Source organism: Lepidochelys kempii, chromosome 8 (assembly GCF_965140265.1).
Source record: "Lepidochelys kempii isolate rLepKem1 chromosome 8, rLepKem1.hap2, whole genome shotgun sequence".
NCBI lineage: Eukaryota > Metazoa > Chordata > Testudines > Cheloniidae > Lepidochelys > Lepidochelys kempii.
In genome coordinates, this window is record NC_133263.1 from 10428180 (window position 1) to 10452879 (window position 24700).

At 42.3% G+C, this 24700-nt stretch overlaps 1 protein-coding gene across 5 annotated transcripts in view; it reads right to left on the reverse strand.

Annotated features, from left to right (window-relative positions):
• Window positions 1-24700, reverse strand: part of SPOCK1 (SPARC (osteonectin), cwcv and kazal like domains proteoglycan 1) — a 471671-nt gene that overhangs the window by 425660 nt on the left and 21311 nt on the right. The window contains exon 2 of one of the 5 annotated variants that reach the window (XM_073355491.1): window positions 14671-14796. The exons of 3 other annotated variants lie outside the window; for them this stretch is intronic. In XM_073355491.1, coding sequence (XP_073211592.1) covers window positions 14671-14706 — 36 coding nt within the window. In that variant the 5' untranslated portion in view covers window positions 14707-14796. Of the gene's footprint in view, window positions 1-14670; window positions 14800-24700 lie in introns of those variants that run through there. One more of the 5 variants, XM_073355493.1, reaches the window with a different exon arrangement.

Consider the following 24700-nt stretch of genomic DNA (forward strand, 5'->3'; position numbering starts at 1 on the left):
AGTGTTAAAATTCTATTTTTTTTAATATGTCTGATTTTATGTTTCTGGCCATCACACATAACATTAAAGACTGCAGTTTGGCCAGGCCTCCATGGTGAGTGAGAGTTTAGCTCTCCTTGGTGACTCCTCAATAAAGTTTTTTATTTCAATTAATTATCTACAGATTGGCCCAAAGTTGAATACCTCTAACATGAGCACACCTGGACGCAGGACAGTTTGGAACTAGATCTGGATTTGAACTTGTGGCTCAGAATCAGAGCTGCTCGAATAACTCTTCTGTCACCCCATCCTGCCCATTGGTGCAGGGAGCACAGCTGAGGAAAGAAAACCTTACACATCATAGAACTCTGGCTACCATAATGGCCTGTTAGGGCTGTTGGTAGCCAATGTATGCTAGAGCAACTTTCAGGGTCCTCGCTGATCTGGCACAAGGTGGCCCCGGGACTGAAGCAGCATAAAGGGCACCTTTGGATCTTTTCCCCCTTCATCACCTGCTACGAGCAGGGCCCTACCAAATTCATGGCCATGAAAAACACATCATGGACTGTGAAATCTGGTCTTTTGTGTGCAATACTAGGGTTTCTCAAAACTTCATTGCACCACAACCCCTTTCTGACAACAAAAATTACAACATGATCCCGAGAAGGGGGACCAAAGACCAAGCCATTCTGTCTAGGGCAGCAGGGCCAAATCCAAAGCCTGAGCCCTGACCCTCCCTGTGTAGGGGGGGAAGGGGAGAGAAGTGAAGCTGAAATTTGAGTGCTTCAGCCCTGGGCAGGTGGGAGCAGGAACCTGAGCCTCGCTGCTTAGGGCTGAAGCCCTCAGGTTTCGGCTCCAGCTCTGGAGCTCAGACTTTTTTTTGGGGGGGGGGTGTAGCCAGACAGCCAGCCCCCGCCCCCGCCGCTCAGACCAGCATTGCTGGAAACACAGGAGGAAGCCGGAACAGGGCACTTAACATATATTCCAGCACAGCCTTTGAAGCTGTGAAAGCACAGGTGTGCTGCTACAATGTGCCTCTGGGAACAGATACGACGATTAAGCTCACAGCAACAGATACGACGATTAAGCTCACAGCAGGCAGAGGCCCTGTGACAGACATGGCTCTTAGCCCCTACTAAATAGCATGATGCACACACCCCAACATCCTAGGTGGGAAAATATTTACCCTAATAAAAGGAATGTCCAGTAGTCGACACTTATTGTTTCTCTCCCTTGCAAGTGTAAACTACTCTTGCGAAAGCTGGCGTCACCCCGACAGACCAGCCTCAATTTGGCATAAGAAAGGAGAAAGAGAATAAAGGAGTACAGAGGTATAAGTAGGGGACCTACAGTACCATGATTTTTGAGTGCTTTTCACTATCTATCTGCTGGTCAGATAAGTGACAGCCTCCCAAGGCTTCTGCAGCTAAGAGGGTCCCTAAGCCTTGTCCCTTATTCGTCTTTCCGCGGAATTGAGTGACCGATCCTGGCTTGGCACCGCTGGAATCGAGAGATGCAAGGAGGGTAAGAAGCACCCACACCTGATCTCCTATCTTTAGTGTACACATATTTTGAAATAGAGCTCTATACTTTGTTTTCTTTCTTTGGGATTGTGGCTTCAGTTTTGTAACTTGTTTGTGTGTGTAACATCTCTACATTTAAATAAGTAGGCACTAGCAATTTTGTAACCACATGATTAGAATCTAGCTTAATAAATTTTGGTAACCATTTATGCATAAGCCTGACTTGTTTTCTCTGGTTTACTGTAAAGCAGCCTACACAATTAAAGAACCTCAGCTGTTTTGGCTATAAAGCCTGGCCATTAGGTGAGAGTACTAAGAGCCTAGCGTTGAGTTGTGCCGCCTCCACGGGGCAAACTCTTGGGGCACCTGTCAGTCAATCCTGGCTGCCCGCTGCGAAGGAGCTCTGAGCTCTAGCAGTTAAAGTCACGGGTGGTTAGGACCTTGGGGCATCCGTCAGCCTAGCCCGGGCTGCCCGCCGCGAAGGGACAGTGCGTCCTAGCGGTTAAAGTCACGGATGGTATAAACGGGCATAGCTGGCACCTCACCAAACATCCTTGGCCGTCGGCTAACAGGTGGGGAGGGGGGCAGGGGGCGGGATGGTTATTTCCACCCTTATTTCTGCGCTGACTTCATAGTTGGGTTGCCGGAGACAGCATCTGTTAGCTGGGTGTCTAGCTTTGATGGCAGCGCCCTGCCAGCAGCAGTGCGGAAGTAAGGGTGGTAATACCATACCATGCCATCCTTACTTCTGCGCTGGTGGCTCTACCTTCAGAGCTGGGCTCCTGACCAGCAGCCGCCGCTCTCCGGCTGCCCAGCTCTGAAGGCAGCGCTGCCGCCAGCAGCAGCACAGAAGAAAGGGTAGCAGGACCGCAACCCCCACAACTCATTTTTGGATCAGAATCCCTACAATTACAACACTAGGAAATTTCAGATTTAAATAGCTGAAATCATTAAATTTATGATTTTTAAAATCATATGGACCAAAAATGGACCATGCATTTAGTAGGGCCCTAGCTATGACCAATCCTGGGTCACAGCTGGCAATCTTCCCCCTTGAATATCTACTTGTCCAGTTTCCATTATCTTGATTAAAAGCCTGCTTTAAATTGAGTGGTCAGTAAATCTAATTGCACACCAGTAAAAGACAAATGCAATCCCATATTAGTTCTTTGTGGACTATTATTCTGTATCACAAAACTACACATATGCAGCACACTCAACAGTCTCAGCATTAATATCCAGAAAGCCTGAGTGCTTATTTGACAGTGAATATCTCCAGTGGTTTCACAGACGCAGATTCCCACCGTCAGAAGACACCACTGTGATCATCTAGTCTGACCTCCTGTATAACACAGGCCAGAGAACTTCCCCAAATAATTCCTAGAGCAGATCTTTTAGGAAAATATCCAATCCTGATTTTAAAAATGGTCAGTGATGGAGAATCCACCGTAAACCTTGGTAAATTGTTCTACTGGCTATTTAATTTCACTGTTAAAAATGTACACCTTATTTCCAATCTGAATTTCTCTAGCTTTAACTTCCAGATATTGGATTGTGCTATACTTTTCTCTGCTAGATTGACGAGCCCATGGATAAATATTTGTTCCCATGTAGATACTTATAGACTAACCTAGATACCTCTCACTCTTCTCTTTGTTAAGATGAGGAGATTCAGCTCTTTGAGTATCACTATAATGCATGTTTTCTTTAGTCATTCTGGTGGCTCTTCTCTGAACTCTGTCCATTTTATCAACATCCTTCTTGAACAGTGGACATCAGAACTGGGGGGGAGGGATAGCTCAGTGGTTTGTGACTAAGTCATTATGCAAGGTAGCCTGTGTCCTCTTGTTTTTTCCTCCCCCCCCCCGATGTTCTGGTTTAACTTGGATTTAAACTTGGAGAGTGATCAGTTTGGATGAGCTATTACCAGCAGGAGAGTGAGTTTGTGTGTGTATGGGGGTGGGGGAGATGTGAGAAAACCTGGATTTGTGCAGGAAATAGCCCAACTTGATTGTCATGCACATTGTGTAAAGAGTTGTCACTTTGGATGGGCTATCACCAGCAGGAGAGTGAATTTGTGTGGGGGGGTGGAGGGTGAGAAAACCTGGATTTGTGCTGGAAATGGCCCACCTGATGATCACTTTAGATAAGCTATTACCAGCAGGACAGTGGGGTGAGAGGAGGTATTGTTTCATATTCTCTGTGTATATATAAAGTCTGCTGCAGTTTCCACGGTATGCATCCGATGAAGTGAGCTGTAGCTCACGAAAGCTTATGCTCAAATAAATTGGTTAGTCTCTAAGGTGCCACAAGTACTCCTTTTCTTTTTGTAAACCCAGGGTTGTGAGTTCAATCCTTGAGGGGGCCATTTAGGGATCTGGGGCAATAATTGGGGATTAGTCCTGCTTTGAGCAGGGGGTTGGACTGGATGACCTCCTGAGGTCCCTTCCAACCCTGATATTTTATGATTTCAGCAGTGATTGCACTGCTGCCAAATACAGAGGTGAAATTACTTCTCCTTAAGGTTCCTCTGTTTACGCATCCCAAGATCACATTAGCTCTTTTGGCCGCAGTGTCACAGCAGGAGCTCATATTCAGCTGATTACCCACCACAGCTCCCAGGTCTTTTTCAGAGTCACTGCTTGCCAGGATATAACCCCCCATCCTATAAGTATGAACCAATGACCTGTCCCTTGTATTATTTACCTATCCCTACAAACTTTATCAGTGAGGATTTTTTTTCTTCTTCCAGGTCATTGATAAAAATGTTAGATAGTGTAGGGCTAAAACCAATTCCTGCAGGACCCCACTGGCTTAAAGTGCATTAGCCTCTTGACAATGACACTTAGAATTTCCCTGCATATATCCCGTTTCCTGATGCAGGTACTGCCCCTGGCCCAGCCGCTCTTTACAATTAATGAAAAACACTCCCAAACAAAGACCAAACTAGCAGCAACATCCACGCATTGCATAAGTCAATAATTAAATCAGACCTTGCAGGGAAGGCAAAATGAGCAATAATACCCACCCTTCTGAAATAGTTCTCCTCAAGGCACACTCCCTCACTGTCTCTGTAAAAGGAAGGACTTTGAAGCTTTGAAGATCAACAAATTTAGACTATTTCAGACCACAAAAGACAGGTTTCCTTATCGAGAATATCCTGTGAGCAACTCCCTCCCTTTTCTACTGCAAGGACTCCAAGCTGAATGTGTCCACTAATCTCAACTGCAGCAGTATGGCAAAAGAAGAGAAACAGTCTGTCAGTTAGGTACGTCTAACCCATTTACAGATTTCAAGGACAAACATGCACTTTAAACTCCATCCAGAAATCCAGAGGTGGCCAGTGCAAATAATGGGGTCATACCCTTGTGACAAAAGACCTTGCTTAACAAGAAGTTCGGCATTCTGCACCAGCCTCCATTTCTAAACGCTGATGCATAATCCCAAGAAGAGTGCACTGCTGCAGATGACAAAAGCATAAATCAGTTAGTGAGGTCCACATTGGGGAGAAAAGGTTAAGAACAAAATCCCATATCCAGTGGCCATACACAAACTGTGGAGAATTGTTCAGAGAGCTTGTGTGGTCATAGAAACACCTACCAAAAGCTGTTCATTTTCAGCATATATCCCCAGCAGAGAAATGGTAGAATTCTCTCTCTCAGTGCCAGAGGAACTCCCTAGTGCAGAGCTCAGTTACTCAGACTGTATGTGGAGGCCAGGAGCTTGGCCTTTGAGAGGAGATTCACATTAGCAGGGACTTGATGTACACATAATTAGACATTTTCATTACACTTCAATTCCAGAGGATCACTCTGCCCGCACACTCACTTAGCAAGGTGTTCCTAAAGACTTTACAAACATGTTCAGCGTCTTGAAGGCAGGCTTTCAATGTGGTAAACCAGTATTGAGACGTTTGCAAAGAACTACAGCTTCTTTAGTGTCTGCACAGTGCACAGCACCGTTGGCACTACTAGAAACCAAAAATTAAAAGTTAATTCTGGAGGCAGCAAAGGCTTGACCCTGCCCCACTGAAATCAATTAGAGATTTTCCATCAATTTCAACTGAAGCAGGATCAGGCCCTTAGCCCTTGAAGCAGACTGAGCCCTTTCAGCACTTGGTAAAATAAACAGAAGGAGCTATACTAAATCCAACCTCTTGCTGGGAGATACAAATTACACCTCCCTGTGCAATCTGATCCTCCGTACCCTGGGAGGATGCACACAGAGAGATGGCAGGTGGGATGTTGACACATCTTGCCCTTCCTCAGTGTGTTCATCTGGGGAGGGTAGCTTTAAGTGATGGTAAAGGATCCACAGGATTCTCAGTGGGCTGCCAAGGACATTGCACCTTTTTGCTAATAAAAAGAGAGCTTAGGAAAGAAACAAAAGACTGAACTACATCGTTTTAGTTTGTTTTTAAATTATAGTGTAGCAAACCTGTGGCCACTTAGGAATTCCTAGCTGTCACTCTGGGGCATGCCACAGACTTCAGAGTGACAGCATGTCAGACGCTCATTGCTTCATGGCAACAGCAAGAAAGGAACTCAGATCTGTCTGCTCTAGAAGCTCAGTTCTCTTCCACCTGAATCAAAGTTCAATCTCCTTTATCTGTTAGTTGTACAAAGCCTATGACACACAGCTGGGCAGTTATGATTCTTTCTAAACAATGCAGTGACACACACACGCTAGCCTGCCCATTACAATAGTTTAATTTGGAGACATTTCTAGACTGTTTTGATTATTGAAGGTAGGATTTTGTTCCCAAATATATAACTAAGCCAGCTATATCTGAACATCACTTTCAGTTCCTTTGCACACTACAGTACTATTATAGTTAAAAATTGATCTGAAACGTAATATCTGTTGTAGTGAAATATAAACCAAAGGTGACAGCATAGCCATGAAGTATGGCTTTCTTGACACCACTTTCTACTTGGCTGTGGGACTTTTGCTACTTCCATTATATATATAATTGCACACACACGGAGACTAAATGGTAGCTAACAGCTTGTAATAAGTTACCTGGTTTTAACCTTAGACTCATACTGCATATAGCTCAGTAGCTACATTTTCTAGCATAGAGATCAGTGGCACATTATTAATCTTGCCCGACAGCAAGTTATTTCCACTGTCATCTGGGGCAATACATCAGCAAATTCCACTAAGTAGTTTTCATGACAAAAGAAAATCCATATGAGGATCCTTTCAAATGGAGGAAATGTTGCCTTGGAAGTGACAACACAAGACCTTATAATGAAAAGTGTCACTCATGTCCTCTTGTGTTTAACAGTTATCTATTGACTCTACGAAACAACCTCGCCATGCAGCCAAATGACCTATGATGGGTATGTAATAAATCAATAGCAACCCTAAAAGAAAGAGTAAGGATATGAAAGAAACACAATGGGCATGTTTCCAAATGCCATACCATAATTCACTGACCGACATTAACTAAGGACATTAATGTCTGACACTTAGAAAAATATTCACTTTTCCTTTCATAAATTGCTAAATAATAACCATGTAAATCAGGGTTTCAGACAATCTACAGGTTTTACAACTGTGCAAGTGCTAAAGTAGATGAAAAAATTATAAATGAGGAACTGCCACTAATGTAGCTTTATCAGCAATTGTTCTCTTTTAAAGTACTCCTTGCTACTTCTCTAAGGCTTCTGAGAGCCAGCTGTTGCAGCTTTGGAGACACCTGCTGGATTGTGCATTAAAGCTGCTCCAGAGCCGGACTGTATCAGAAAGTTATTCCATTCAATTAAATAGCTGTGAATATTATGCCAGTATCAGGATCAAGGGTGATTTTACTTTCTCTTTTTTTTCTTGGGGGGGTGGAGGAGGGCTCCCCTGCCTTTTCCCCACGTATGGGGCAGCACACTCAAAGGCAGAGCTGCCACTGAGAACCTTCAATAACTTGGTGCTTCCTGACTCACAAAATATCATATGGTGCTTTGTTAGGGTATTGAAACCTCATGCCATGCTATTTATCAAATTACAGCCATTGCAACAACACTGTCAACTTCAGCACAGTCTCTACCCAGGAACAGAGCACATTAAAAAGCTCCAGGGAGGGTTTCTGTATCTGCACACAGCTAATTATAGAGGTTCCTAGGAGATAGTGGAAAAATGAAAATTAGTTTGTTGCCAGGCTGTTTATCTTTTGATAATATTTTTAATAAGATAAACGCAAAGTTATGCTTTTAACAGTCTACTTAAACGTGTTTTGCCCCATAAAAAACCCATGTGAATTATAACTCATTTCCTTTGAGCACTTGAAAGATATTTCTTTACATGCATATGCATATTAGAGAGACAAGTATTAGCTTTACAGGTTTAATAGGGCTAAAAAGCATAGTCATGCTGTATTAGCAGTGAACATTCATGTGCTTTTAAAGAAAATGTTCCATTTGATCTTTTGGTGTCTCACTGATTTTTCTGTCCATTAGACATCAGTCTAGTAGGAGAAGAATCACGGCACTTAAATGCAGCAAGATGATGCAACTACACTATTGTAAAGCAAAAACAACACACGGTGCCATATCCACAGCACTGTATTTCACTCTCACAGGAGCCTTTACCAGAATGGAGGCCAGGACACTGAAAAGCCTTTCAGCCAAAAGAGGCATATGCAGATCATTCCAGGCAATCGATGCATTGGAGCCAAACAGAAGAATCCTCAGAGTGAACCTAATGGACCGACAAACTTTCATGTGGTACAAAAGTGGCTCCCACAGAAAGGTCAAGGGACCATAATATTGACTTTAGAACTTTCTATTTTACATGTATGTAGGGACTTGACACCAAAAAGGTTTGAATGGCTCTTGAACTGTACTGCATCTATATCCACTAATGGCTCCATCCTGCAGGGTGCTGAGCATGCCAAAGAAGTGACCAGTGCCTTCAAATTCCACAGAAGTCAGTGAGAGCTCAGGGTGCTCAGTATCTTTCTAGTTGAAGTGCTTAAGTTACATTACTCAATCGTGCAGTGCTGGAAAGCCATTTCATCAAAGGGAGAAGCAGCTGAGTCTCACAAAATAGTCATGGTGCATTGGCCTGACAGTGACTGTATGATGATGCCAAACCAAATTCACTTTAATCACGTCATGAAAAAAATCATTGTACCCACAGTGTCAGAATGACTATTTTTGGGGCTCCCCCTGCTAAATTCTCTATATATACACACTTACGACAGAGGACATTTTTCTGCCATTTTAAGTAAAAAAGAGTCATACAAGAACAGTTCGTGAGATTTTTTGGCATGTGCTGAATTCAAAGACAAATCTGAATTCTAGGCCTGATTGGGCCTGGAGCCTCCACTCCAAATTCCATCCTACCATTAGCATGGATCAGGACAATGTCTCACATGGACACTTCTAATCATACTAGGTTACTGAGTCTTCCTTTGCTTCCATAACAAGACTATTTTTCAGGGACCTCTCCTCATTTTATAGGACTATATGTATGCATTGCAGATCCCTAAAAAATAATGCAGAAAAGGGATAAACACACATAGAAACCTGTAGAATACCACCCTTACCAGGCAAATTTTAAAAAGTGCTCCAAAAGACAAAGATCATTTCTGCTCCACATTTATTAGAACACCCCTGGGTCAACCATCCATTTCTGTTGGTCACTTAAGCAGTTAGTTAAGACATTTTTCACAGTATGTATTATTGAATATTACTGCTAAACAAAAGAATAGCAAGGGACCATTCAAAATCCAGACTTTATATTCTCAGGCAGTTGATACTTAAACTGAAGCAGTACAAAATACTGTATTTGGGGCAGTTTACATGGGCTGTCAAATGAAACCCTAATTCAATATCCAAGGAATAAAAATCGAATAGAGAACACTGCCTATATCTGAAATTACCCTGAACTACAGTACTGGAAAACACACATACAAATTGATTGAGCAGAAATATTGTCACACGCAGACCAGAAGCACACATTAAACAGATTAAAACTGCTAATGCATAATCTAGGTAATGCCTCCCTTATAAAATGACAGTCGAAAGAATATGGTTATTGCATAATGCAGCAAATCTAAATCAACATATTGGGAAAGGATTTAGAGTTCTGTTACAGTGCAGTGTAACAGAACAGCTTGAACCAGCTGACAGAGGTGGGGATTTTCTGGGCTACAATTTAGAAAAGAGGTGCTATTTTTAGGATGATTTTTGTTAACAGTACAAATATAAAATAAGAGTAAAAGTGTTAGATATCTAAGAGTAAATATCTTTTATTCATCAAGTACATAACTACGGGGTCCTACTTGGATCCTTTGGTCTTACTGACCATGGTAACGATCATTATCTAAAGATGCCATACGTAGTTAGCCAAGAGCCAATTTTAAAACAGCTGAGGGTCTGGTCTGGGGTCTAGAAATGGTTTAATCACTGACCAAATAATTCAGATTCTAATCCTTCTGACCGGCTGTTATTTCCCAGTGAAAATAAGCACTCTTGTCTGTTCAATGTTGAAAATGTTCCATGAAGAAATTTTCAGTTAAATTATGTGGCACCAACTATGGTGTCTTGTTATACTTCCAGTGGTTCCGGCTGGTGCAAAAAACCAGTCACGGAGATGAACGGATGGAAAAAGAGGAAACTAGGAAAGGGAGAGAGTAGCAGAGAGGATGAGGGGGAAAGATATGGGGAGGAGAGTGATAAGCAGAAGGTGAATGGAGAGAGACAAGAATCATAGAAATGAATGGTCGGAAGGAACCTCAAGAAGTCATCAAGTCCAGCCTACTGAGCTTGTAGACACATGGTTAAAAGAAGAAATGAAACAAATATAAAAAAAGAGACAGAAGGAACTGGATACAAAAAACAAGGGGAAAATAAAGTGAACAATACAGATTAAAGGGAAAGCTGGAAAAGATGATAAGATAGATTCAAACTGTGAAAATACAGGAAAAGAGAAGCCACAATACAAGAAAAAAAAAGAGAACATTGAGCATATTATTGGGAAAAGCCACTTACTTATATCTTTCTGTAAAATGAAAATATTTTGACTTTCTTGTGGGGAGGGATCCCAGTTACAGTTAAATGCTATGCAATAGACATCTAAATGCCTCTTTGTGCATGAAACTATACATGCCTTTCAATAAAAAAAGCCCTTAACAATACAGCCCCACTATTCTTTGCTAAATTAGTATGTGAACTCATCGGGGCAGGGATTGTGTGTTCCTGTGGGATTTTTACAGTGCCAAGCACACCGACTACTGAAATAATAATACATCTTCAGCAGATAAGAGAATGGTGGTGCATATTTACAGTTAATGGGAAGAAAAAGTGATGGCTGATTGTACAGTGGACCTGATGCATGTTGTCCTGTTTAGGCAAGGTTAAGTGGCATAGTTAACATGTAGATCTTCTGCACTGTACTAAAATTCTGTCTTCCCCTCTGGGAAGTATAGGCAGCTTCAGACATAAGCTGAATTGGAAGCTGTTTAGTGTACTTCACCCAAGGTGGCCCCAAAATAACAGTGGGGCCACCCTGATCACCTGCCAGTGGGTCACTCTGGAATTTCTTTTCTTTGCCTAAAGAATCTTCTACCATCAGCTACAAACCTCCCTTCCTTATAAAATATCCTTTTAAAGCTTCTTTCCTTAAACTGGAGTGGCTGAGCAGCACACATTTTTTAATGCTTATGGCAAAGGATAGGGGAGTTGCACTAGCAATGACTTATGAGAGTTGAACTGGAGGCCAAGCAGTTGCCGCAGCATCCCACAAAGCTTGCACTGATCCCGCCACAGGCCATTTGTAAAGGCTGCTTCTGAATATTTTCCATGTTCTGCTTTGAAATTACCTCTTTGAACCAGACGTCTGTGTCTCATAACTTATACATAAAAGACAGATGTCACATGAATGGCAAAGGAGGGGAACAACACGGTGATTAAAATTAGACTTCTTCATTTTTTCAGATTTTCTTATCCTTATCCCCAAAACAAAACAAAAAAAAAATCTGTAAAAAGCAATGGAAGTGGGGCAAACAGTCACAATTAACAGTCTGAGGGTGAAAGCCTGGCCCCATTGACTTAGTGGGGCCTGGATTTCATCCTTAACAATTGCAAAGGTTAAGGGTTACTATGTATACATATGAAATTGTTACCATATATGGGCTTAAATCAAAGAAAGAAATAAGGGAAGGGTTTAGGTTCTTGAACAAATGGCTCATTAAATTTTGTTAAATAACAAAGAAAGAAGTAGAGATGGGCCATCATGGAGGCGTTCAAGGTTGGATCTGGATTAGGGTTATGCTAGTGAAGGGATTAAATTTGGCTTCAGATTTAGTCTTGACAGATCAAAACCTCACAAGATTTCTACCCAAAATAATGAAAATCTTACAACTAAGTGATATTTCAGCTGGCTTGGTCTGAAATCTTTTATGTTCTCAGAGGATTTCAGCTGCCTTGAAACCAGGAGAGAAATATAGTCACTTTACCATTCTGGAATTGACCTATAACCAAACACATAAAAATGGGGAAATTCAACGTAAACAGTATTGAAACTGAATGTAAAGTTCTGGTCTGAGCTCAACTCTATGATGAAGCTTGTAAATGATCCTGGAAGATCTTGTGAAATCAGACAAATTATGTTCTCCAACATCCAGCTCCCATATTATTTAATCACAGGAGTAGCCAACCTGAGCCTGAGAAGGAGCCAGAAGTTACCAATGTACATTGCCAAAGAGCCACAGTAATACATCAGCAGCCCCCCATCCACTCCCCGCCCCCCACTCCGAGCACCTCCTGCCCACGGGCAGCCCTGCCGATCAGCTCCTCCCCCTCCCTCCCTGCACCTCCCAATCAGCTGTTTCGTGGTGTGCAGGAGGCCATGGGGGGTAGGGGAGGGGGAGGAGTGAGGAGTGAGGACACGGCAGGCTCAGGGAGGGGGCGGGAAGAGGTGGAATGGGGGCAGGGCCTGTGGCAGAGCAGTGAGCACCCCCCCCACCGGCACATTGGAAAGTTGGCGTCGGTAGCTCCAGCCTCGGAGTCAGTGCCTACACAAGGAGCTGCATATTAACTTCTGAAGAGCCACATGGGGCTCCAGAGCCACAGGTTAGCCACCCCTGATTTATCAGGTTTCTTTATCTGAAAATTGACCAATACCGCATAATTTTAAAGCCGCGTCAGACTGCAAACGTGTCAAATCTCAAGCCAATCAGGGTCAGGATAGGTCAATTCTTGCATGTGACTAGGCTGCTACATTTTACCCTTGAGGTGGTATATTTCAGTGATAGGCAAAGTGTTTCATATCTAGAGTTCTTAGCTCTATAATCTTTAATGAAAGTTGTTCTTCGGTGGGGACTCCTCGACTGAATCAAATCTGTAAGTCTATCGACAAAGTTTGGGGGCGGTGGGGGGGAATCAACTTTGGGATCTGTCTGGATAAAGGTACTATATAAACATAAGATCATCAGAATCAACACAGAACTCGTTTCTCATCATGTACAACAGAGATATCACCAAGGACTTCATGATCCTGCATTTTTATTTTTTGTAAAATAAACAGCTTTCAAAAAGTGATAAATATAGAAGAATTTGTATTATACCAGCCATTTAAAAGATAATCAAGAGGCCCAAATTTTCCAAGTTGGGTACCTAAATGTATATCTAGGATCCAATCCTGAAAATGTACATGCAGGTTCTTTATTCTGAGCTTGTGTGTAAAATTAAGTACATGCTTCAATCTTTGCAGGTTCAGGGCTTATGTGTGAATGTGCTATAGCTTTGCTACAGTTACAAAAATGTACTGCACCATCATTGCCTTCTATTAATAATATTTTTAAAATAGCAAAAAAGTTATTTGTCCCCCTTCAGAAAACTGTTTCATATGGGGCTCTCTACTTTGGAGGAAAAACTGGATTTTTATACCATTCCTTTAATCTTCAATTCCCCTCTTCGGAAGATAGCTGTGTGTGTATTCAGGGAAGGGACCATAAGTATTACCATCCTGATAGGTCATCCTTTCTTGGTTTTGTACAGTCCTATCCCCTGCATACTAGCTCTCTCTACCTTCCCACAGTGACCCCTTACTGGCTCCAGAGGATCTTAAAAGAAAATTCTTTCAAGTCGACAGGCTGCTCTAAATCTGGCTCACAGAATGTGGTTTTCTGGAGATTTGAGGATTGCTAGACAGCTGAGACAATTAGGTGGGGCAGGCTGCTGAAGGTCATCAGGAAAGCCTGTGCTGCAGATCTTTGGACTACGCCATCTATGAGACAGCAAGCCCCAGGAGAAGGAATAAAGAGAAATTAATATCAGAAGGCAGCTAAACAGAAAGACAATTTATGACCAGCAGGCAGAGAAGGGTGGAGCATAAAGAAACTCAGACAACAGACTCATACATTTTAAGACCAGAAGAGACCATCATAATCATGTAGTCCGACCTCCTGCACATCGCAGGCCATAGAATCTTAACCAACAACTCCTGCAATAGGCCCATACCCTCTGACTGAGCTACTGAAGTCCTCGAATCTTGATTTAAAAAAAGACTTCAAGCTACTGTGAATCCACCATATACTCTAGTTCAACCGATCAAGTGACGCAATGCCTCACACTACAGAGGAAGGTAATCCCCTTCCTGGGTCTCTGCCAATCTGCCATGGGGGAAAATTCTTTCCCAAAATGGCAGCCCCTTCGTCTTTATCCAGACACCTGGGAAAGAATTCACAGTAGCAACTGAGAGCCCTCCTCATCTTGTCCCCCATCTCCGGCCCTTGGAGATATTTGCTAAAAACAGTCATTGTAGGCAATCAAGCTCAGTCTTAAGACCAGTTAGGATTTTTGCCTCCACTACTCCCCGTGGAAGATTGTTCCAGAACTTCACTCCTGTGATGGGTAGAAACCTTCACCTAATTGATGGCCCCCTGCTGTTTATCCCTCTGATGTATTTCTAGAGAGCAGTCATAATTCCGCTCTTCCTTCATTTTGTTAGGTTAAACAACCCACGCTCCTTCAGTCTTCTATTGTAAGGTCGGTTTCTCTTCCTCTGATGATCCTAGTAGCCCTTCTCTGCACCTGTTCCAGCTTGAATTTATCTTTCTTAAACACAGGAGATCAGAACCACACCCACTACTCCAGATGAGCGCTCACCAGTGCCCTGTATAAATGGTTGTAATACCTCCCAATCGCTACTGGAAATACCTCACCTGATACATCCTAGGATTGCATGAGCCTTTTTTCATGGCTGCATCACACAGCTCATAGTTATCCTATGATCGACCAGTACACCCAGATCTTTCTCCTCCTCCTGTCGCTTCCAACGAATACGTCCCCTGCTTATAGAAAAAATTCTTCTTGTTAGTCACTAAGTGCATAACTTTACATTATGCACTATTAAATTTCTGACAATAAGATATAGAGTATAATTTAAAAGATTTAATTTAAAAACAAAATCTAGGGACCACGGGAGTTTCCCAGGGAACATGAGAATTTCGCAGACTCTTATTCCTTGGGTTACAGAGCGAGTCATTTAAATATTTCAGATGGGTTTATGCCAACCAGCAACCCCCATAAGATTTTCTTTCACAAGAGAAGTGATATGGGACTTCAGAGAAAAAGAGATATGCTTCATGTCTAAAGCTCTCAGGGTTTCAAGAAATTTCTCTTTTGACATTAAGTGACCAGATAAGTAGAAACTATGGATTTCCAGGGAGAAGATAAGAAAACCTAAAGGGAATTACCACCTAAATTTCTTAAATACACTGAAACAGTATCTGAAATCTGAACATGATGAAGTTTTATCAGGCAAAGCACTTCACAACTTCATTATAAACAGCAATTGGTCTGGCCTTCAGGCATAACGTTTGAAACATACTGTACATATAACTTCTATAGCTGCAAACTTTAAGTGTAAAGCATATTACATTAATATTAACTTGATCAAAAGAAGGAATTTTAATTCCATTGTATTTTACATAGTAATGATACAAAAATGCCATTTTCATGAAAGATCACTTGACATTTGCAAATGAAATTCATTTTTAGAGTACAATATCAAATGCTATGTATCTGCTGCTGAAAGCCTTAATCTTAGGTTTCAAATGACTTTTTTGCATATGCAACTTGCTATACACAATAAACTTTCATTTCCTGTATTAAATTAGTGTATCAGCTATCTTTTAGCATCCATCCTTTGTGCAATAGTCCAAGACTGCTGCCTTCAATTTATTTTCAGAGCAGACAAAATTATGCTTGTTAATGAAATCCTGTCTAACAGGTAAATTAATGGCTTTAGTTACGCTTTAAAAACTTACTGGAGAGATTGTGCTAACTTGATATTTGTACACCACTTGACATAAATCTAAGTTTCCCTGAACAGATTAATAATACCAGGTATTTATTTAGCACCATAAAGTTACACAAAAACCCCAACCATAATATACCCAGCACTTTACTGAAATGCAGAAAAGGACATTGTCCTTGCTCACAATATAATATAGCAATGCAAAATGCAGGACAAAAGTTGATGGAAGAACCAACTTTGCTAGTAACAGGAGGAAAGATGCTCAAGGGAACAGAGAAGGGGAGAAGCCAGGGGGAGAAAAGGAGGGCAAGAGGCAGGAGAATTATGGGGGGCATAATACAAGCAAAGGGGAGAGAGAGAGAGAGCGAGGAGTATGCAGATGACCCAGCAGGGGAAAGTTTACATCAGTATGGTGACTAGGGCTGCAGAGGCATAATACAGGCCACAGAGAGAACTTGGCTGTGAGGGAGCAACAAACTTGGCTATGGGTTTTACTGAGCTGCCTGGCAAGGGAGCAGGACCAGCACTCCTGATATCACCGAGGAACCACTAGGAAAGCTTCCGAAAACTTCACTGCACCACCCTCTCTTTGGGCCTGTGTGCTACTAAGCCACCCACTACAGAATAGAAGGCCATGCACCACAGGAGTTAAATCTGTATTAAGCTCAGTTTACATCAATGAAGATGCACATCAACTGACTCCAGAGAATGAACTATCACAGACAAGATCATCTTGGAGCTTTAACAACACCGTGAATGTTAGTGACAAGGAGAATATGATAGCACTAGCTAGAGGCTACAAATCAGGCTGTGCCACCTAGGCTCACTCCAGGCTGGAAACCACACTGTTCCTGATTCCCCTTAACCTCTTATATATTCTCGATTGTGCCAAGTGGTTCCGCAGTGCAGACAAATGTCCAGTAAGGGTTACAGCAGCACTCAAACCACCCTGCTCATTTTTCTTGTTGTGCGTCCAACTATAACCCAAGTTTACAGGCATTAAAAAGAATGCGCCCTACCACAATGAGGCACTTGCTTCCTGATGGCTGACTCAGGAGATTCAGAATTGCCATCGCTGGCCAGGTGGGCACTGACTTTCATGCAGTATTTGTATTACTTTTAAAGCCTCAATTCAGCAAGATACTTAAGTACATACCTCACCCTAAGCACACAAACAGGTCCACTGAAGTCAATGAAACTACTCATGTGCTTAAAGCCAGGAATGCTGTTACAGAAACAGAGCTAGCTGCACCTCTGTTCCCTTTCTGGTCTCTGAGTGCACCCCCCTCAGTGACAGGCCTTTCTTTCCCTTCACTGTTTGGGGGACAAAAATCTCACAATTCTTCAACTCAGATTGGGTCCTGGATATGTAACCCCCATATACCGACCACTTAACACTCTGCAGGTCCGACTGGGTTTTGAGCACCTGTGTTTCCTTCCTTTGAAACCTGTGACCAGTGAGATGGACCAACAGCCTTCTTAAAACGAAGTATTTTTATTTAGCAAAGGTAAGAAAGCATTACAAGGAAAACAGGATTTTAAAATGGCCTGCATACATGACTATCTTCCCTAAAGTACTACCATCCCATAATGGTGAAGTAGAAAGGGTTAGATTCTTCAGACACAGTGCTGGGATCTGGTTCACCACCACATCAACACTATTTGCCAGCAGCGTTTACTTTTTCTGGTGGAATCTAATATGGGACATCCCTGGGAATACGGAAAGCATGCAATTAAACCCAGCTGCACAGAAGAGAGGGTGTTCTGGGTTAAAACCTCCTGAGTTCCAGAAGCCTGTTCATGTCCAAACATGACAGCTTGTGAGGAGGCCAGAGCCAGCCATTCCTTAAGCACAAGCATCAGGAAAAGACACCACAGTTGCAAAAGAAGGAGAACCAAGTGAAAAAAACTGATGGAAAAAGGAGAGTTGGAGGAGAACTTTGGAAAGCGAAGGGGGAAAGCGACTGAAGAGAGAGTTAAGCAAGGGAAGAGAAGGGGAGCTGGGGAAAGGAGACAGGAAAAAAGATGAGGGAGCTAGACAGAGAGGGAAGAGAAAACAGGGAGACAAGATAGGAAAGAGTGTGGTACAAAGCAGACAGAAGGGATGAAAGGAGAGATGATATGAGGGAGAATAAGAAGAGAGAAATCCACTTTAAGCCTTGGAGGTATGGCAAATGCAGGTAGAATGTGCATGCGTGCCTGGGCCCGGGCCCATTGAGCGAAGGATAGTGTGCGCATGCATGGGCCTAGGCCCTGTGGTAAGTATGTACATACTTGCAGGAAACAGGAGAAGGGTGTTCAGGCCAAGTGTCGCTCTGTGATGCGGGCATGAGCACTTTCTTCCTCTACCTTGAGAGTAGCACCATAGGCCACCATCACTGCAACGCACAGCCCTGTGGCCATTTTTCACAGTACAAGTGAAGGAAGGAAAAAATCCCTTTCTTTCTCTTCCTGGTGAGTCAGATATTATAAAAACACGTCCAAATGAACATCAGCTCTTTGGCTCATCTTTAGTCTTAACTATGACAGCTGTTTGCATGACTCAGATGGATGATTCAGCTGCTGTTGCCCTCTCAGCTCATTATAAAGTGGAGCGCGAGGGGAAGAGAGAGAAAGATTTATTTTTAAAATGTCTTGTTAAACATATTTTAGTGAGAAAACTTTTCAAAAAAAATTTTTTTCCTTGAGAGCTTCCTTCCTTTTTACAGCCAGCTTCAGAGATAACCAAGAATAGCTGGCTTTCAGGGAATCTGGAGACAAAGCAAGGAGTCAAAGGATAGAAAGTATATTGCGCCATGTCATTTCCTGCTTTGGCCTGTCTAAGTAATACATGCCCTCAATAAAAGCCTACAGCTCAGTTCTCCATTGAGTTAGAACTGTATTACGCCACTCCAGAGTCCAAGGCAGCCCTAAAGCTACTTTAACCAGCCACTGATGAATTATTTCCTTTGCACAGATCCACAGTAGCACCCAAGACCCTGAGCCACCAGAATTAAAGCAACACTGAGGCTGCTCCCATTGAATCAATGAGATTGTCTCGGTGGCTGGACAGCTTAGGTTTAAGGGAGCACCTGCTCAGTTGAGACAAGAAGTTTCAGGTTTCTAATCCTCTAAGCATCCAAAACTGGGTTTTATCCTAGTTTGCCCTTCTCAACAAGATACAAATTTTGACTGTATTCCATAGGGCCCAATCCTGCTTGTTCTGAAATCAGTGCCCAAACTCCCATTGACTTTTGGCCCTGATCCTGCAAGCACCTGCACACATGATGCACAGGCAGAGACAGCAGTGTACAAAACTATCACAAATGTAGTTCAACAGTAAAAATGCACGTTATAAGCTGCTCAAAATACTATAATATGTATTAGCATTTTATAGCCCGTGTTAAATGTTACTTTACAAGTGAAAAGGGTTAAAAGTCTGAGATTTGACTCAGCTGCATTTTTAGCTCAATAACATGATAGAAAAGGAACAGGAAAAAACTTCTGCGTTGTAAATATACAGAAATGGCAATGTCATTTATAGAGCAGAGTGTGATAGTTTAACTTCTGAACAATGACTCAACTTTATTTCACATTGCAACCCTAGCACAGTCTGTGATCACAGTAAACATCTGTCAGACCTCTGCAGGTACACGTTATTCTGAAAATCCATCACATATTCCAACCCAATAAAAAGACCACCACAATTTTATGATTCTCTAAGGGTCAGAGTGCAAACCCCTTAATCACACTGCTGAGCAATAACTCATGTGAGTAGCCCATTGAAACTGATGAACCGCTCACATAAATGCTCACGTGTTTGAGCAAGAGCTCCTTGTCTGGCAGGAGCTAGACATATACCTGAAAAATAGTAACAGTGACTATAAAAAGTGAGATAGCTAGCATATATTAATTTCAAATTTTAACTTAAAAAGAACACTTCTGGTCTTTTCTCCCACTTTGCAGTCAAAAGTTACTGAGTTCTAGTCTTCCTTTCTGCGATATTAACAGAAGACTTGTTGGACACAGGTCTTCTCATAGACCGCGTGCTTCCATCTCTACATGCCCAGCACACTTTCCACATCCGGAATGCCCAGGGATATCAAGTTTGAGAAGGATGAGAGCACAGAATGTAAAACAAAATGTTCTTGATGAGTTGCCCCAGATGATCTCAAATTCCTTTTAGAAATGCTAAGTAAGCATCAGACTTTCCCTGTGGACTAGGTGGAAATTATAGTTGGTGCTCACAGGGGTAATCTGAAGTATAAAGAGGTTAACTGAATTCCCAAGAGTCAGGCACCAAGTTACTGGAAGGATAATAAAGACCAGGAGTCCTGCCTTTCACTTCGGTGACTTAACCACCGCTTACTCATATTTCACAGTACACACAAAGAAAGAGAACACTTCCCCCGTAGGAGAGTTTCCTTGGCTGGAACAATTACTGACATGCTAAAACATATGTCTACACAGGTGATGCCAAATTCTCCCCTCAGTTATACTGGTCCACTTCCATTAACTTCAGTGGGGAATAGCTGGGGTAACCGATGACAACATTTATCATACTAATGCATCAGAGATATCTTCAGAGTTCTGCACAATGTAAATTACTAGGCAGGATTCTTTCTGCAGGGAGAGAACAAGTGAATTCTAGTGGTCTTGCAATAAGATTTTAAGGCCGTATATGTTTATTTTAGTAGTGACGACAATAGTGAACTGTCCTGTTCCTACATGGGCTTTGCCCAAGGAGAAGCAAAGAGTGACATAAGTGCATTCCATAGATGCTGGCAAAACACAGTATAAGAAATCCCTGTATGTGCCTATTTTTCCCCTTTCTCCCAGAGAACGCTAGAGCTATTTCACAATAAGAACAAATGAAAGTTACCCAACCAAGTTTGGTTTCATCAGGATTCTGCTTCTTAGCCTAGAATCTGGGTTAATTTTCTCTAAATCCAGGTCATTTCAATATATCCTCTCTGCAGGAATCAGTTTGTATCTGTATTTTCCCTGCTTTGTGTGTTCACCGAATTTCACGCTGGTCTCTGGAACACACTATTCTGCTTTCTATGAAGAAGGTTTATTCTGTTGCGCCTGGAGCAATGGCACTTTTGCAGTTGCCTAAAGTGATTTCGGATCATTGGCTACTGTAAAAAGACCTTTAATGAAGATAAAAAGTAAACATTACAGAAGGGTGACCGTGCCTTCCCTATTTTAAAGCATTAAGTGGAGGGACCTGCAAGACCATATCTAGACATTTCAGCACTGTAGAAAAAGTTACAAAGGCAAAGCCACACCAAGATGTTTAGTTTCCAAATTACTGTTTGGGAGAGAACTGGGTTAATTCTCTGAAAACTGCCCCTTAACAACATAGTGCTGATAGTGGTCCTCTAATACCGTACGCTCAGGTAGAAGGAAGTAAAATGCTTACCAGTGCAGTAATTCAGAAACTAGTCAGGTGCTATTGCTCTGAATTTTCTGAATAATAGGGAGAGTGACTTCTTAGCACTCAGCATATTGGACATGCTTGATAATTCTACTTGCTCAAGACCTGAGTGGAATGGTCTATACTAGGATTTTTGGCTACCGACACCAATGGTGGAAATCTCAGTGTGGACTTGGGATACAATTTTGAAAAATGCCTAAATGATTTAGGAGCCTGACTTTCAATGAGACTTTGGCTATTAGATACAAAAGTCACTTTTGAAAATGTGACATAGACACTTAAGAAAATTTAACCACAGACCAAAGATCCTTGTCTATCTCTACAAGTGCAACCCCCGCCCCCCCCCATCATTGTTTGTATCCGATTCTTTTTAATGCTGGGTGGTTATTGTTTATTTTTAACCTAATTGTGAGGCTGCCTAGAATTTCCGGTCTGGTCTTTTCATTATTTAAATCTAAAAGGAATAAGTAATGTTACCATTAATGATTTTCAGTACCTGACTGAATACATTTGAAAAACTCCTGATCCAAAGCACAATGAGGTTAATGGAAAGGCTCCCTTTAATAGGGTTTGGAGAAACCCTTATAGAGCGTGCAAGATTTTTTTTTTTTTTAAAAAAAAGAGTTTGTTTTGCTTTTTGTCATCTGAAGGTTAAAAATAGAAACAAAAACAGCTTGTGCACCTTAAAGTGTGTTAAGCATAGAATGCTCATCAGAGAAATGTAAAGTCTCCTCACCAGTCTTTCCTGCTTGCATATGCTGTGCATGTGCAAGTGACAAGAGATAATAGAGGACGTTTCACTAAGCACAGGATTGAAGTCAGCATCAGGTCTGCAGGGAATGATGAATTAGCAGATGCTCATTAAGGGCCAGGCTGTAGGTATGGAAAGATCACTAACAGTCTCCCTTTGCAGTTCGAGTGCAGGGGCTCTAGGCACAGCAGGACTTCTTGCAAACAAGAAGTGCCATTACTGTAAAAGACTAGAGATGCTGAGGTGCTAGCTTTCGCAACAGCAGCAGGCGAAGGTAGAGCTGGCAGAGCTGTCTGAGCACAATGGGGTGTAAATGCTGCACCACGTTTCACCATGCCATACCAGCGGCACTGCCTGAGGGTTTGGGGAGGCAAGCACTCCTAAATTAGAAATTAGATCATTTTAGAGTGAAAACAGGCAAGAATGTGCATTGGTTGCATATTTCAATGTGAATTGGGCCATTTTCTAAAGATTTCATGAAAAATAAGATCACTGGATTGCAAATCACAAAATATTTTTTTTATTGCATGAAATGTCATGTTTTTGGGGAGCTCATTCCCCAAATCACAAGCTATGAGCCCTTTATCTGAAAACTCCTCATTCAATATTACGGGTTACACGCTTTGCCTTTAGGCACAACCTTGTGCAAGGGGCAGAGGTGTAAATTCAAGGCAGAGCCCCGGGAGGCACTGCCACTGACTTACAGAGTCACGGCTCTGCTATGTTCTACTCCTGCTCTGGGAAGATTACAACATCCCTGGAAAGACAGACAGACAGCTCCTTGGCCCACTATGCACCGTTGTGGGAGCGTCAGGAGCACATCCCCTCTGCTCTACACAGGACCCAGAACTAAGATCTGAAGAGACCAAACCTGACCATGCAGGAAGGCTGTGGTTGCCGGACTCTTACTTCTCTCCATCTCCTCCAGAATCACATTAGTGTTACCCACAGTATGGTCTATGAGGAATAAGCATGTGGTTTAGCAGCTAGTGCTAACCCTGCTATTGGAGGAACTGCTGTGCAACCCTCCTGCTCTTCAAGCCAGTTAAGGTTGGAAGCAGCAGAAGAGCTACAATACTTTTAGACTCCAGGGAATGAGGTCATTTTGTCGTTACCTCTTAAATCAATTGCTGAAAGTATGAAACATCTGCTTCAGAGGCTGTGTATTATACTTTTTTGGTCCCTGGAAAAATGCAGAGAGCACCAGTTTAACAACTGAGAATAGGAATGAAAGGGAAAATGGGAACCCAGGATGATGAAGAGTAAATCTAGAAGACCTACATACCCAAATCAATGTATTGGAGTTCTAATGGCAAATGTTTTAGGGTAAAATGAAGAGCCAATACTAAAGTTGTGTGTCTTTCTCCCAATCATATGCTTGCCCTTGCCCCCCCCAATGCAATTTAGGAAAAACCTTTTAGAGGTTATGTCTACATTGCAACTGGGAGCATGTAGCTGTCTGTCCAAGCTTCCACCTGTGCCGCAGTGGCCAGACCGCTATTTTTAGTGCACTAGCTCGAGCCGACTTAGCGCGTCTGTCTGCCTGTGTTGGGAAGCATGCTCCCAGCTGCTCTGTAGACAAATGGCACTATTTTAACACATTTCAAATGGAATACTCCTTTTGTTCAACATGACTTTTGGGGCACTATGCGGAAAGGGAGACAGCGGATGGTTTCATAGAACACAATAATTTACTATGATGTTTCACACTGGACCTCCTTTTTGCACAATTATATGCATGTAGCGTTCTCGATAATCAAGTAGATGAAGTCCACATTTATTCTTTTACTTACCTCAATACCTGACATTGTGATGGCTTCAGCCCCCCCCCCACTTTTTTTTTAAAAAGTCTCCAACCGCCAAATAAAATGTACAAACATGAGGTGCAGTTGTGCAACGAAGATAGCATGATGCCTGCAGTTATGGGTATGCCTACACTTTGAACTGGAGGTGTAATTTCCAGCTCGAGGAGACATACTTGTGTTAGCACAGCTCAAACCAGTGTGCCAAAAACAGAAGCGTAGCTGCAAAGGCACAAGTGGGTGGCACAGGCTAGCTGGCCCAGATACAAGCCCATCTGAAACCCTAGCCATGTACTCAGGACAGCTAGCCCCTCCTGCTGCTTGTGCCACCTCAACTACACTTCTATTTGTTGTGTGCTAACTCGATCAGACTTAGCATGGGTATGTCTCCTTGCACCAGCATTTAGACCTTCCGGCTTGAAGTGCAGACATAGCCTATTTGCTGGGTCCCAGAGTGTTCTCTCTCTCTCACACACAATATGCAAGAACATCCCTTTGCAATTATTTTTCTTTGTTTTGTCTTTAATGAGAAATGGCATTTTAAATCCATTCGTTTAGCTCCAAAAAGTGGGGAGGGAGAGCTGTGCAAAGGATCAACTGGCTCCAGCAGTTTTAATGGGATTTAAGTAACACCTCTGACAGCAGCTTGTTCAAGGAGGTGAGTCTGACTGTGTTCTAATAGCCTCAGGCTTAGTTCTGTTGCAAAGTGCCTGAGAAAGCCGCAGAAATGAAATTGCTCTTATATATCCTTGAAGAAAGCTATCAAACCAGCTTTATATAAGTTGGCCAACAGAGGGAGGGAGCTAAGTATTTTACAGTCGGCATTAGTCAAAATAACTGCTATCAACATGGTCTTTGGGGGGGGCAGTTATCTTGTCTAACAGTAACTTTAAAATTCTTGATTCAGGAGGTAGCTTGAAACTAGCCAATGGCCACACAGGAGTTCAGACTATCTTTATAT